The sequence below is a fragment of the Mytilus edulis genome, chromosome 6 (genome assembly GCF_963676685.1).
Source record: "Mytilus edulis chromosome 6, xbMytEdul2.2, whole genome shotgun sequence".
Taxonomy (NCBI): domain Eukaryota; kingdom Metazoa; phylum Mollusca; class Bivalvia; order Mytilida; family Mytilidae; genus Mytilus; species Mytilus edulis.
The window spans coordinates 79,989,453-80,004,393 of record NC_092349.1 but is presented as its reverse complement, the minus strand read 5'-3'; the positions used below and the strand labels follow the sequence as shown (position 1 = coordinate 80,004,393).

Here is a 14,941-nt window from a genome sequence, read left to right as displayed (position 1 = left end):
AAGTAGAGAAATTCTATAGAAAGAATAAAAAGTTTTCAAATGAGACTTTATTTTTGCCTGCATATACAACTATCTATGTCTATCACACACACCAAATTAGGAAGTGATCTGTGAAGTCTTCTTTGAGAAATGGACATTTCTATACTTCATCCCAATGTTTGCGGCCAGTAGAAGATTTAGTCAGCAATACCAACTGAAACAGAAGTTTAAATGAAAAATTCAAGCATTAAAATTCTACAAAAAAATACAAATGTTGTTTTTTCATGTACATATAAGCAATGTTTCTTTGCGTATGTATAAGTTGATTTCAAATTTTATTCAGGGTGGAATATACCCAAGATTTATTGAAAATAGTGAAAAACAGTCTTTTTTCATATATTTTCAAAACTTTTGTCCAAAAAAAAAGTGTACTGAAGAGGCACTTTGAATCATTAACCTCTATCATTTTATTACCAATGATAAGAGAAATAAAGATGATATGCATTAAATCTGGCTGTCCTCACAGAAACTATAAAAATATCAAAACATTATCTTGTTGTCTATTTAGAAATTCTGTAAAAATTTAAGGGGTCATCTGTTTCTTTTCAATTTCTTCTATAAATTAGTGAGCATTTGATTTCAACTTATATTGCAAAAAGAAATTATAAGAACATTATTCAAAATCAGCATATAAAAAAAAAAGACAGTGTAGAATATAAGTGAAAATTCTGTTGTTTTACTAAATATGGTATTCCAAAAGGGAAATACACACAAATTCAAAGGTGGAAATGTTCCTTATAACAAGAAAAGAAAGACTGTGAAACAAAATAAAAGTGACTCTTACACATCTAAGTACATTAGACTTACCAAAGAAAAACACAATTTAGTAGTGAATGATCCGTATGCTAATCCACAGGAGAAATCCAAAAGGGTGTGCCGTGCTGCAAGATTACTCCGTCCAATGAGTGATGAGGTGCTTCTTACCAAACCAATTAGGAAAAATGCTAAAAAGGACAAAAGGTAAGCTAACAATTGAATAATATTTACTCATAAACAGTTTAAGTGAAATATTTTTACCAAAAAAGACAATAATTTGGAAATAATAGAGTAAAAAGTACAAAAAATTGCCCATTTTGAGCCACTATGCACCTTTCTTAATTAAAAAAGAACAGTATAATCATATAAACTGTTATTTTTATGAATTAAACAACAAATATATTAATAAAAAGAAGCATCTTCATACATATTGCAAGATTTAAAAGTCTATGTACCATCTAAAATCACAGAGAAAAATATCTGTCAACTAAGGGGCAGGTAACTCTATTTTCAAAATTAGTAAATAGGCATATGTACTTTGCTAAGTCTAATTTTTATTTTTTTTGATATTTTTTAGACCGGATTACAATTCAAACAGAGCAATATGTATATACAAGATGGAGGAAATGTGGAATGCAGCATTTAAAGAACATCAATTGAGAAATCCACAGTGTGAAGGTATTCTGCTATGCGATTTAGGAAATGAAGAGAAAAGAGGCTTTGGAACGCGACAACAGCTAATATGCACAAAGTGTGATTACAAATCAAAGCGGTACACCCTGTATGAAGAATTGGAAAGTGGGAAACCTGGGAGAAAAGCATCAAAACTTGACACTGCAATTCATGTCGGCCTGAGTCAATCACCCATTGCTTATTCTGGTATACAAAAAATCTTCTTAAGTGGTAACATCTTGGCTCCAACAACATCTAGCCTACAAAGAAGAGCAAATACAGTCATGAAACAAATTGAACAAATTAATAAACAGGATATGAAAAGAAGAAGAAATGATATTGTAGAAATAAATAAGTTAAGAGGCAAGGAAAATCCACATGCTATAAGTGTTCAAATGGATGGAATGTACAATAATCCACTGTATTCTGGTGTAGGCCGCACTCCATTTCAACCGGCAACACAAACAATTTATACGGCAGCTGAAAATGAAACATCAAAACACAATATATTAGCATTAAATATCAAAAACAAGCTCTGTTCCAAACATTCTAGTCTTGACGTAGACAATGACTCAGGCCGACTTCATGAAGATTGCACAGATGATTGCAGTGCAAATATACCCATGGTAAAAAGTATAGGAGATGAGTATACCTGGGCCAGGGAATGCCTCCTTGATTTAAAGGAAGACCAACTTGAAATTGAGCATTTAGTTACTGATGCAGACAGTTCTGCCTATAAAGCTGCCATGGACCTTCACAATGAGGGTATAAATACTGTTGAGCCAGAAAACTTTTTAGACACTAGACATCTTTCCGACCATGTACGTAAAGGAGCAAAGTCAGATAAAACTCTTTTAAAAGTGATGCCAGCTACAACAAAACTAAAAAGACAAAAACTTTTGAATAATTTCTCTGTTGATCTGACTGAGAGATGTAACAGAGAACTATTACTGGCCTATAAATTTTATGCTGGAGACTTTTGCAAAGTAAAAAATAAAATTTCTCACACTGTGGATGCCATAGCTTACTGCTACATGGGAGATCATGCCAGGTGCAGAAAAAACTCCTTTGCCTGTAAAGGATTTCAGGGATCGTGGTTAAAAGGCCGTCCTTTCTTACCAAATTCTTTTAATATAAGTAGCTGCAATGAGAATTTAGACTCGCTTCGGAAACAAATAAATAAGCGACTTGGTTCCAAAGTGCTTGAAAAGACACGGTTAAACATGAACACCAATTTTGTTGAGGGATTTAATAGGTGTTTAAGAAGATCATTACCTTCAAATGTTACTTTCAAGAAAAACATGTCTGGTCGTGCACATGCAGCAGCTCACAGCGTTAATAATGGTCCAGGGGAGTCTATATTAGAACTCTGTAGTGCTCTACACTGTGATATTCCAGTAGGCAGTAGTGCATACAAGGCTCTGAAAAATATTCAAAAAACTGACATTTTGCAGAAAAAACACAAACAAAGTGTAAATTATAAAGTATTTCGAGGTGAAAAAAGGTGCAAGTTATACAAATTATATGAAAAACTCAGCGAAATAATCCAATATGAGAAGAATATGCTAATGAAAGCTGACCGCGGCATAAAATCATCAAAATCAAAACATGAAGACCACCCGTATGTTAAGAACAAGAAGCAGAAGAAGATTTCTATTCGAAAATAAATAAATTTAGTACTTTTAAATTAAACAATATGGTTTGTGACTCTTTGAACATAGTCCCTGGTTTTTACAGTGCAGTCGGTCCAAGTTAATAGCATGAGGTTCTAAAACAAGGTGGTTTACATTTACACATGATGCATTGTGACAAATATGGCTACACTCTATTGTATTATTGTTTTCATCCACCCTTGGCATATCATATCTGGTCAATTTATGCCTAATCATATATGCCACTCTATGTGCAGCCTCCCTTTTTTTCTCCCCCTGTGGCCATTTCACAACCTGTATGCCATAACCAGATTTTCCCTTTTTTGTGCCCGACCACTCAATACACCCCTTTCCATTGACACTTCCCTGGGTTTTTTTGTTGAATTTGTGTTGTAGTTCTCTCCAAAAGTCATCCATATTGATTAAAATTCAATCAAAATCAATTGAATGTTTGATTCAGAGTCAGATTTTCTGAAAATCCAATATCGAAAGTGAAAGTAGAGAAATTCTATAGAAAGAATAAAAAGTTTTCAAATGAGACTTTATTTTTGCCTGCATATACAACTATCTATGTCTATCACACACACCAAATTAGGAAGTGATCTGTGAAGTCTTCTTTGAGAAATGGACATTTCTATACTTCATCCCATGTTTGCGGCCAGTAGAAGATTTAGTCAGCAATACCAACTGAAACAGAAGTTTAAATGAAAAATTCAAGCATTAAAATTCTACAAAAAAATACAAATGTTGTTTTTTCATGTACATATAAGCAATGTTTCTTTGCGTATGTATAAGTTGATTTCAAATTTTATTCAGGGTGGAATATACCCAAGATTTATTGAAAATAGTGAAAAACAGTCTTTTTTCATATATTTTCAAAACTTTTGTCCAAAAAAAAGTGTACTGAAGAGGCACTTTGAATCATTAACCTCTATCATTTTATTACCAATGATAAGAGAAATAAAGATGATATGCATTAAATCTGGCTGTCCTCACAGAAACTATAAAAATATCAAAACATTATCTTGTTGTCTATTTAGAAATTCTGTAAAAATTTAAGGGGTCATCTGTTTCTTTTCAATTTCTTCTATAAATTAGTGAGCATTTGATTTCAACTTATATTGCAAAAAGAAATTATAAGAACATTATTCAAAATCAGCATATAAAAAAAAAAGACAGTGTAGAATATAAGTGAAAATTCTGTTGTTTTACTAAATATGGTATTCCAAAAGGGAAATACACACAAATTCAAAGGTGGAAATGTTCCTTATAACAAGAAAAGAAAGACTGTGAAACAAAATAAAAGTGACTCTTACACATCTAAGTACATTAGACTTACCAAAGAAAAACACAATTTAGTAGTGAATGATCCGTATGCTAATCCACAGGAGAAATCCAAAAGGGTGTGCCGTGCTGCAAGATTACTCCGTCCAATGAGTGATGAGGTGCTTCTTACCAAACCAATTAGGAAAAATGCTAAAAAGGACAAAAGGTAAGCTAACAATTGAATAATATTTACTCATAAACAGTTTAAGTGAAATATTTTTACCAAAAAAGACAATAATTTGGAAATAATAGAGTAAAAAGTACAAAAAATTGCCCATTTTGAGCCACTATGCACCTTTCTTAATTAAAAAAGAACAGTATAATCATATAAACTGTTATTTTTATGAATTAAACAACAAATATATTAATAAAAAGAAGCATCTTCATACATATTGCAAGATTTAAAAGTCTATGTACCATCTAAAATCACAGAGAAAAATATCTGTCAACTAAGGGGCAGGTAACTCTATTTTCAAAATTAGTAAATAGGCATATGTACTTTGCTAAGTCTAATTTTTATTTTTTTTGATATTTTTTAGACCGGATTACAATTCAAACAGAGCAATATGTATATACAAGATGGAGGAAATGTGGAATGCAGCATTTAAAGAACATCAATTGAGAAATCCACAGTGTGAAGGTATTCTGCTATGCGATTTAGGAAATGAAGAGAAAAGAGGCTTTGGAACGCGACAACAGCTAATATGCACAAAGTGTGATTACAAATCAAAGCGGTACACCCTGTATGAAGAATTGGAAAGTGGGAAACCTGGGAGAAAAGCATCAAAACTTGACACTGCAATTCATGTCGGCCTGAGTCAATCACCCATTGCTTATTCTGGTATACAAAAAATCTTCTTAAGTGGTAACATCTTGGCTCCAACAACATCTAGCCTACAAAGAAGAGCAAATACAGTCATGAAACAAATTGAACAAATTAATAAACAGGATATGAAAAGAAGAAGAAATGATATTGTAGAAATAAATAAGTTAAGAGGCAAGGAAAATCCACATGCTATAAGTGTTCAAATGGATGGAATGTACAATAATCCACTGTATTCTGGTGTAGGCCGCACTCCATTTCAACCGGCAACACAAACAATTTATACGGCAGCTGAAAATGAAACATCAAAACACAATATATTAGCATTAAATATCAAAAACAAGCTCTGTTCCAAACATTCTAGTCTTGACGTAGACAATGACTCAGGCCGACTTCATGAAGATTGCACAGATGATTGCAGTGCAAATATACCCATGGTAAAAAGTATAGGAGATGAGTATACCTGGGCCAGGGAATGCCTCCTTGATTTAAAGGAAGACCAACTTGAAATTGAGCATTTAGTTACTGATGCAGACAGTTCTGCCTATAAAGCTGCCATGGACCTTCACAATGAGGGTATAAATACTGTTGAGCCAGAAAACTTTTTAGACACTAGACATCTTTCCGACCATGTACGTAAAGGAGCAAAGTCAGATAAAACTCTTTTAAAAGTGATGCCAGCTACAACAAAACTAAAAAGACAAAAACTTTTGAATAATTTCTCTGTTGATCTGACTGAGAGATGTAACAGAGAACTATTACTGGCCTATAAATTTTATGCTGGAGACTTTTGCAAAGTAAAAAATAAAATTTCTCACACTGTGGATGCCATAGCTTACTGCTACATGGGAGATCATGCCAGGTGCAGAAAAAACTCCTTTGCCTGTAAAGGATTTCAGGGATCGTGGTTAAAAGGCCGTCCTTTCTTACCAAATTCTTTTAATATAAGTAGCTGCAATGAGAATTTAGACTCGCTTCGGAAACAAATAAATAAGCGACTTGGTTCCAAAGTGCTTGAAAAGACACGGTTAAACATGAACACCAATTTTGTTGAGGGATTTAATAGGTGTTTAAGAAGATCATTACCTTCAAATGTTACTTTCAAGAAAAACATGTCTGGTCGTGCACATGCAGCAGCTCACAGCGTTAATAATGGTCCAGGGGAGTCTATATTAGAACTCTGTAGTGCTCTACACTGTGATATTCCAGTAGGCAGTAGTGCATACAAGGCTCTGAAAAATATTCAAAAAACTGACATTTTGCAGAAAAAACACAAACAAAGTGTAAATTATAAAGTATTTCGAGGTGAAAAAAGGTGCAAGTTATACAAATTATATGAAAAACTCAGCGAAATAATCCAATATGAGAAGAATATGCTAATGAAAGCTGACCGCGGCATAAAATCATCAAAATCAAAACATGAAGACCACCCGTATGTTAAGAACAAGAAGCAGAAGAAGATTTCTATTCGAAAATAAATAAATTTAGTACTTTTAAATTAAACAATATGGTTTGTGACTCTTTGAACATAGTCCCTGGTTTTTACAGTGCAGTCGGTCCAAGTTAATAGCATGAGGTTCTAAAACAAGGTGGTTTACATTTACACATGATGCATTGTGACAAATATGGCTACACTCTATTGTATTATTGTTTTCATCCACCCTTGGCATATCATATCTGGTCAATTTATGCCTAATCATATATGCCACTCTATGTGCAGCCTCCCTTTTTTTCTCCCCCTGTGGCCATTTCACAACCTGTATGCCATAACCAGATTTTCCCTTTTTTGTGCCCGACCACTCAATACACCCCTTTCCATTGACACTTCCCTGGGTTTTTTTGTTGAATTTGTGTTGTAGTTCTCTCCAAAAGTCATCCATATTGATTAAAATTCAATCAAAATCAATTGAATGTTTGATTCAGAGTCAGATTTTCTGAAAATCCAATATCGAAAGTGAAAGTAGAGAAATTCTATAGAAAGAATAAAAAGTTTTCAAATGAGACTTTATTTTTGCCTGCATATACAACTATCTATGTCTATCACACACACCAAATTAGGAAGTGATCTGTGAAGTCTTCTTTGAGAAATGGACATTTCTATACTTCATCCCATGTTTGCGGCCAGTAGAAGATTTAGTCAGCAATACCAACTGAAACAGAAGTTTAAATGAAAAATTCAAGCATTAAAATTCTACAAAAAAATACAAATGTTGTTTTTTCATGTACATATAAGCAATGTTTCTTTGCGTATGTATAAGTTGATTTCAAATTTTATTCAGGGTGGAATATACCCAAGATTTATTGAAAATAGTGAAAAACAGTCTTTTTTCATATATTTTCAAAACTTTTGTCCAAAAAAAAGTGTACTGAAGAGGCACTTTGAATCATTAACCTCTATCATTTTATTACCAATGATAAGAGAAATAAAGATGATATGCATTAAATCTGGCTGTCCTCACAGAAACTATAAAAATATCAAAACATTATCTTGTTGTCTATTTAGAAATTCTGTAAAAATTTAAGGGGTCATCTGTTTCTTTTCAATTTCTTCTATAAATTAGTGAGCATTTGATTTCAACTTATATTGCAAAAAGAAATTATAAGAACATTATTCAAAATCAGCATATAAAAAAAAAAGACAGTGTAGAATATAAGTGAAAATTCTGTTGTTTTACTAAATATGGTATTCCAAAAGGGAAATACACACAAATTCAAAGGTGGAAATGTTCCTTATAACAAGAAAAGAAAGACTGTGAAACAAAATAAAAGTGACTCTTACACATCTAAGTACATTAGACTTACCAAAGAAAAACACAATTTAGTAGTGAATGATCCGTATGCTAATCCACAGGAGAAATCCAAAAGGGTGTGCCGTGCTGCAAGATTACTCCGTCCAATGAGTGATGAGGTGCTTCTTACCAAACCAATTAGGAAAAATGCTAAAAAGGACAAAAGGTAAGCTAACAATTGAATAATATTTACTCATAAACAGTTTAAGTGAAATATTTTTACCAAAAAAGACAATAATTTGGAAATAATAGAGTAAAAAGTACAAAAAATTGCCCATTTTGAGCCACTATGCACCTTTCTTAATTAAAAAAGAACAGTATAATCATATAAACTGTTATTTTTATGAATTAAACAACAAATATATTAATAAAAAGAAGCATCTTCATACATATTGCAAGATTTAAAAGTCTATGTACCATCTAAAATCACAGAGAAAAATATCTGTCAACTAAGGGGCAGGTAACTCTATTTTCAAAATTAGTAAATAGGCATATGTACTTTGCTAAGTCTAATTTTTATTTTTTTTGATATTTTTTAGACCGGATTACAATTCAAACAGAGCAATATGTATATACAAGATGGAGGAAATGTGGAATGCAGCATTTAAAGAACATCAATTGAGAAATCCACAGTGTGAAGGTATTCTGCTATGCGATTTAGGAAATGAAGAGAAAAGAGGCTTTGGAACGCGACAACAGCTAATATGCACAAAGTGTGATTACAAATCAAAGCGGTACACCCTGTATGAAGAATTGGAAAGTGGGAAACCTGGGAGAAAAGCATCAAAACTTGACACTGCAATTCATGTCGGCCTGAGTCAATCACCCATTGCTTATTCTGGTATACAAAAAATCTTCTTAAGTGGTAACATCTTGGCTCCAACAACATCTAGCCTACAAAGAAGAGCAAATACAGTCATGAAACAAATTGAACAAATTAATAAACAGGATATGAAAAGAAGAAGAAATGATATTGTAGAAATAAATAAGTTAAGAGGCAAGGAAAATCCACATGCTATAAGTGTTCAAATGGATGGAATGTACAATAATCCACTGTATTCTGGTGTAGGCCGCACTCCATTTCAACCGGCAACACAAACAATTTATACGGCAGCTGAAAATGAAACATCAAAACACAATATATTAGCATTAAATATCAAAAACAAGCTCTGTTCCAAACATTCTAGTCTTGACGTAGACAATGACTCAGGCCGACTTCATGAAGATTGCACAGATGATTGCAGTGCAAATATACCCATGGTAAAAAGTATAGGAGATGAGTATACCTGGGCCAGGGAATGCCTCCTTGATTTAAAGGAAGACCAACTTGAAATTGAGCATTTAGTTACTGATGCAGACAGTTCTGCCTATAAAGCTGCCATGGACCTTCACAATGAGGGTATAAATACTGTTGAGCCAGAAAACTTTTTAGACACTAGACATCTTTCCGACCATGTACGTAAAGGAGCAAAGTCAGATAAAACTCTTTTAAAAGTGATGCCAGCTACAACAAAACTAAAAAGACAAAAACTTTTGAATAATTTCTCTGTTGATCTGACTGAGAGATGTAACAGAGAACTATTACTGGCCTATAAATTTTATGCTGGAGACTTTTGCAAAGTAAAAAATAAAATTTCTCACACTGTGGATGCCATAGCTTACTGCTACATGGGAGATCATGCCAGGTGCAGAAAAAACTCCTTTGCCTGTAAAGGATTTCAGGGATCGTGGTTAAAAGGCCGTCCTTTCTTACCAAATTCTTTTAATATAAGTAGCTGCAATGAGAATTTAGACTCGCTTCGGAAACAAATAAATAAGCGACTTGGTTCCAAAGTGCTTGAAAAGACACGGTTAAACATGAACACCAATTTTGTTGAGGGATTTAATAGGTGTTTAAGAAGATCATTACCTTCAAATGTTACTTTCAAGAAAAACATGTCTGGTCGTGCACATGCAGCAGCTCACAGCGTTAATAATGGTCCAGGGGAGTCTATATTAGAACTCTGTAGTGCTCTACACTGTGATATTCCAGTAGGCAGTAGTGCATACAAGGCTCTGAAAAATATTCAAAAAACTGACATTTTGCAGAAAAAACACAAACAAAGTGTAAATTATAAAGTATTTCGAGGTGAAAAAAGGTGCAAGTTATACAAATTATATGAAAAACTCAGCGAAATAATCCAATATGAGAAGAATATGCTAATGAAAGCTGACCGCGGCATAAAATCATCAAAATCAAAACATGAAGACCACCCGTATGTTAAGAACAAGAAGCAGAAGAAGATTTCTATTCGAAAATAAATAAATTTAGTACTTTTAAATTAAACAATATGGTTTGTGACTCTTTGAACATAGTCCCTGGTTTTTACAGTGCAGTCGGTCCAAGTTAATAGCATGAGGTTCTAAAACAAGGTGGTTTACATTTACACATGATGCATTGTGACAAATATGGCTACACTCTATTGTATTATTGTTTTCATCCACCCTTGGCATATCATATCTGGTCAATTTATGCCTAATCATATATGCCACTCTATGTGCAGCCTCCCTTTTTTTCTCCCCCTGTGGCCATTTCACAACCTGTATGCCATAACCAGATTTTCCCTTTTTTGTGCCCGACCACTCAATACACCCCTTTCCATTGACACTTCCCTGGGTTTTTTTGTTGAATTTGTGTTGTAGTTCTCTCCAAAAGTCATCCATATTGATTAAAATTCAATCAAAATCAATTGAATGTTTGATTCAGAGTCAGATTTTCTGAAAATCCAATATCGAAAGTGAAAGTAGAGAAATTCTATAGAAAGAATAAAAAGTTTTCAAATGAGACTTTATTTTTGCCTGCATATACAACTATCTATGTCTATCACACACACCAAATTAGGAAGTGATCTGTGAAGTCTTCTTTGAGAAATGGACATTTCTATACTTCATCCCATGTTTGCGGCCAGTAGAAGATTTAGTCAGCAATACCAACTGAAACAGAAGTTTAAATGAAAAATTCAAGCATTAAAATTCTACAAAAAAATACAAATGTTGTTTTTTCATGTACATATAAGCAATGTTTCTTTGCGTATGTATAAGTTGATTTCAAATTTTATTCAGGGTGGAATATACCCAAGATTTATTGAAAATAGTGAAAAACAGTCTTTTTTCATATATTTTCAAAACTTTTGTCCAAAAAAAAGTGTACTGAAGAGGCACTTTGAATCATTAACCTCTATCATTTTATTACCAATGATAAGAGAAATAAAGATGATATGCATTAAATCTGGCTGTCCTCACAGAAACTATAAAAATATCAAAACATTATCTTGTTGTCTATTTAGAAATTCTGTAAAAATTTAAGGGGTCATCTGTTTCTTTTCAATTTCTTCTATAAATTAGTGAGCATTTGATTTCAACTTATATTGCAAAAAGAAATTATAAGAACATTATTCAAAATCAGCATATAAAAAAAAAAGACAGTGTAGAATATAAGTGAAAATTCTGTTGTTTTACTAAATATGGTATTCCAAAAGGGAAATACACACAAATTCAAAGGTGGAAATGTTCCTTATAACAAGAAAAGAAAGACTGTGAAACAAAATAAAAGTGACTCTTACACATCTAAGTACATTAGACTTACCAAAGAAAAACACAATTTAGTAGTGAATGATCCGTATGCTAATCCACAGGAGAAATCCAAAAGGGTGTGCCGTGCTGCAAGATTACTCCGTCCAATGAGTGATGAGGTGCTTCTTACCAAACCAATTAGGAAAAATGCTAAAAAGGACAAAAGGTAAGCTAACAATTGAATAATATTTACTCATAAACAGTTTAAGTGAAATATTTTTACCAAAAAAGACAATAATTTGGAAATAATAGAGTAAAAAGTACAAAAAATTGCCCATTTTGAGCCACTATGCACCTTTCTTAATTAAAAAAGAACAGTATAATCATATAAACTGTTATTTTTATGAATTAAACAACAAATATATTAATAAAAAGAAGCATCTTCATACATATTGCAAGATTTAAAAGTCTATGTACCATCTAAAATCACAGAGAAAAATATCTGTCAACTAAGGGGCAGGTAACTCTATTTTCAAAATTAGTAAATAGGCATATGTACTTTGCTAAGTCTAATTTTTATTTTTTTTGATATTTTTTAGACCGGATTACAATTCAAACAGAGCAATATGTATATACAAGATGGAGGAAATGTGGAATGCAGCATTTAAAGAACATCAATTGAGAAATCCACAGTGTGAAGGTATTCTGCTATGCGATTTAGGAAATGAAGAGAAAAGAGGCTTTGGAACGCGACAACAGCTAATATGCACAAAGTGTGATTACAAATCAAAGCGGTACACCCTGTATGAAGAATTGGAAAGTGGGAAACCTGGGAGAAAAGCATCAAAACTTGACACTGCAATTCATGTCGGCCTGAGTCAATCACCCATTGCTTATTCTGGTATACAAAAAATCTTCTTAAGTGGTAACATCTTGGCTCCAACAACATCTAGCCTACAAAGAAGAGCAAATACAGTCATGAAACAAATTGAACAAATTAATAAACAGGATATGAAAAGAAGAAGAAATGATATTGTAGAAATAAATAAGTTAAGAGGCAAGGAAAATCCACATGCTATAAGTGTTCAAATGGATGGAATGTACAATAATCCACTGTATTCTGGTGTAGGCCGCACTCCATTTCAACCGGCAACACAAACAATTTATACGGCAGCTGAAAATGAAACATCAAAACACAATATATTAGCATTAAATATCAAAAACAAGCTCTGTTCCAAACATTCTAGTCTTGACGTAGACAATGACTCAGGCCGACTTCATGAAGATTGCACAGATGATTGCAGTGCAAATATACCCATGGTAAAAAGTATAGGAGATGAGTATACCTGGGCCAGGGAATGCCTCCTTGATTTAAAGGAAGACCAACTTGAAATTGAGCATTTAGTTACTGATGCAGACAGTTCTGCCTATAAAGCTGCCATGGACCTTCACAATGAGGGTATAAATACTGTTGAGCCAGAAAACTTTTTAGACACTAGACATCTTTCCGACCATGTACGTAAAGGAGCAAAGTCAGATAAAACTCTTTTAAAAGTGATGCCAGCTACAACAAAACTAAAAAGACAAAAACTTTTGAATAATTTCTCTGTTGATCTGACTGAGAGATGTAACAGAGAACTATTACTGGCCTATAAATTTTATGCTGGAGACTTTTGCAAAGTAAAAAATAAAATTTCTCACACTGTGGATGCCATAGCTTACTGCTACATGGGAGATCATGCCAGGTGCAGAAAAAACTCCTTTGCCTGTAAAGGATTTCAGGGATCGTGGTTAAAAGGCCGTCCTTTCTTACCAAATTCTTTTAATATAAGTAGCTGCAATGAGAATTTAGACTCGCTTCGGAAACAAATAAATAAGCGACTTGGTTCCAAAGTGCTTGAAAAGACACGGTTAAACATGAACACCAATTTTGTTGAGGGATTTAATAGGTGTTTAAGAAGATCATTACCTTCAAATGTTACTTTCAAGAAAAACATGTCTGGTCGTGCACATGCAGCAGCTCACAGCGTTAATAATGGTCCAGGGGAGTCTATATTAGAACTCTGTAGTGCTCTACACTGTGATATTCCAGTAGGCAGTAGTGCATACAAGGCTCTGAAAAATATTCAAAAAACTGACATTTTGCAGAAAAAACACAAACAAAGTGTAAATTATAAAGTATTTCGAGGTGAAAAAAGGTGCAAGTTATACAAATTATATGAAAAACTCAGCGAAATAATCCAATATGAGAAGAATATGCTAATGAAAGCTGACCGCGGCATAAAATCATCAAAATCAAAACATGAAGACCACCCGTATGTTAAGAACAAGAAGCAGAAGAAGATTTCTATTCGAAAATAAATAAATTTAGTACTTTTAAATTAAACAATATGGTTTGTGACTCTTTGAACATAGTCCCTGGTTTTTACAGTGCAGTCGGTCCAAGTTAATAGCATGAGGTTCTAAAACAAGGTGGTTTACATTTACACATGATGCATTGTGACAAATATGGCTACACTCTATTGTATTATTGTTTTCATCCACCCTTGGCATATCATATCTGGTCAATTTATGCCTAATCATATATGCCACTCTATGTGCAGCCTCCCTTTTTTTCTCCCCCTGTGGCCATTTCACAACCTGTATGCCATAACCAGATTTTCCCTTTTTTGTGCCCGACCACTCAATACACCCCTTTCCATTGACACTTCCCTGGGTTTTTTTGTTGAATTTGTGTTGTAGTTCTCTCCAAAAGTCATCCATATTGATTAAAATTCAATCAAAATCAATTGAATGTTTGATTCAGAGTCAGATTTTCTGAAAATCCAATATCGAAAGTGAAAGTAGAGAAATTCTATAGGTTACAATTGCGCAATTATTTACAATGCATTTTACATAGGGTACCCTGTCTCTTTGAATCCTAATAAAAAAAAAAGTACATAAATTGCAGAGAAACCAAAGCCAGAATCTGAAAGGAGACATACTAAGAATTTATTTCAGTAAAAAAAAACAACATGCTTATGCGGCGGAAATTGCCTTAAATAGCTGTTGTTATGGACGCTTCCAAAATCCGCACTAAATGACATAGCAAAATTTTCAGTCAACCTATTACCACAAAAAAAATATTTCCACAGAGAATACTAAATCAATCATTCCAAATTGTTACTATTTTTGCACAAAAATGGTTTATCTTTCATAAAATCAATAAATGGAAGGCATACCATCCAATCAGAAGCCTCATAGATTTTTTTCCTTACTACCATCTTGGGTTCAAAAACTTCCCGGTGAAATGTAAACAAATAATTGCGCAATTGTAACCATATTGGTTGTAC

The 14,941-nt window shown here is 33.2% G+C and overlaps 5 protein-coding genes and 1 long non-coding RNA gene across 8 annotated transcripts in view; 5 read left to right on the top strand and 1 right to left on the bottom strand.

Annotated features, from left to right (window-relative positions):
* Nucleotides 1-13,716, bottom strand: part of LOC139528579 (uncharacterized) — a 34,267-nt gene extending 20,551 nt beyond the window's left edge. The window contains exons 1-12 of the long non-coding RNA XR_011665632.1: nt 13,579-13,716; nt 11,683-11,819; nt 10,931-11,030; nt 9,967-10,112; nt 8,071-8,207; nt 7,319-7,418; nt 6,355-6,500; nt 4,459-4,595; nt 3,707-3,806; nt 2,743-2,888; nt 847-983; nt 89-193 (exon numbers count right to left, since the gene is read on the bottom strand). This is a non-coding gene — a long non-coding RNA (uncharacterized lncRNA). The remainder of the gene's footprint in view (nt 1-88; nt 194-846; nt 984-2,742; nt 2,889-3,706; nt 3,807-4,458; nt 4,596-6,354; nt 6,501-7,318; nt 7,419-8,070; nt 8,208-9,966; nt 10,113-10,930; nt 11,031-11,682; nt 11,820-13,578) is intronic.
* LOC139528578 (uncharacterized) overlaps nt 1-14,941 on the top strand; it is a 50,696-nt gene that overhangs the window by 33,728 nt on the left and 2,027 nt on the right. The gene's annotated exons all lie outside the window — the stretch shown is intronic.
* LOC139528572 (uncharacterized) lies at nt 605-3,162 on the top strand. The gene is made up of 2 exons (XM_071324603.1): nt 605-999; nt 1,373-3,162. The coding sequence occupies exons 1-2, from the start codon at nt 725-727 to the stop codon at nt 3,132-3,134; spliced, it is 2,037 nt and encodes a 678-aa protein (XP_071180704.1). The 5' UTR covers nt 605-724; the 3' UTR covers nt 3,135-3,162.
* On the top strand, nt 4,217-6,774 carry LOC139528573 (uncharacterized). The gene is made up of 2 exons (XM_071324605.1): nt 4,217-4,611; nt 4,985-6,774. Exons 1-2 carry the CDS (start codon nt 4,337-4,339, stop codon nt 6,744-6,746), a joined length of 2,037 nt encoding a protein of 678 aa, XP_071180706.1. The 5' UTR covers nt 4,217-4,336; the 3' UTR covers nt 6,747-6,774.
* LOC139528571 (uncharacterized) lies at nt 7,829-10,386 on the top strand. The gene is made up of 2 exons (XM_071324602.1): nt 7,829-8,223; nt 8,597-10,386. Exons 1-2 carry the CDS (start codon nt 7,949-7,951, stop codon nt 10,356-10,358), a joined length of 2,037 nt encoding a protein of 678 aa, XP_071180703.1. The 5' UTR covers nt 7,829-7,948; the 3' UTR covers nt 10,359-10,386.
* On the top strand, nt 11,441-13,998 carry LOC139528577 (uncharacterized). The gene is made up of 2 exons (XM_071324609.1): nt 11,441-11,835; nt 12,209-13,998. Exons 1-2 carry the CDS (start codon nt 11,561-11,563, stop codon nt 13,968-13,970), a joined length of 2,037 nt encoding a protein of 678 aa, XP_071180710.1. The 5' UTR covers nt 11,441-11,560; the 3' UTR covers nt 13,971-13,998.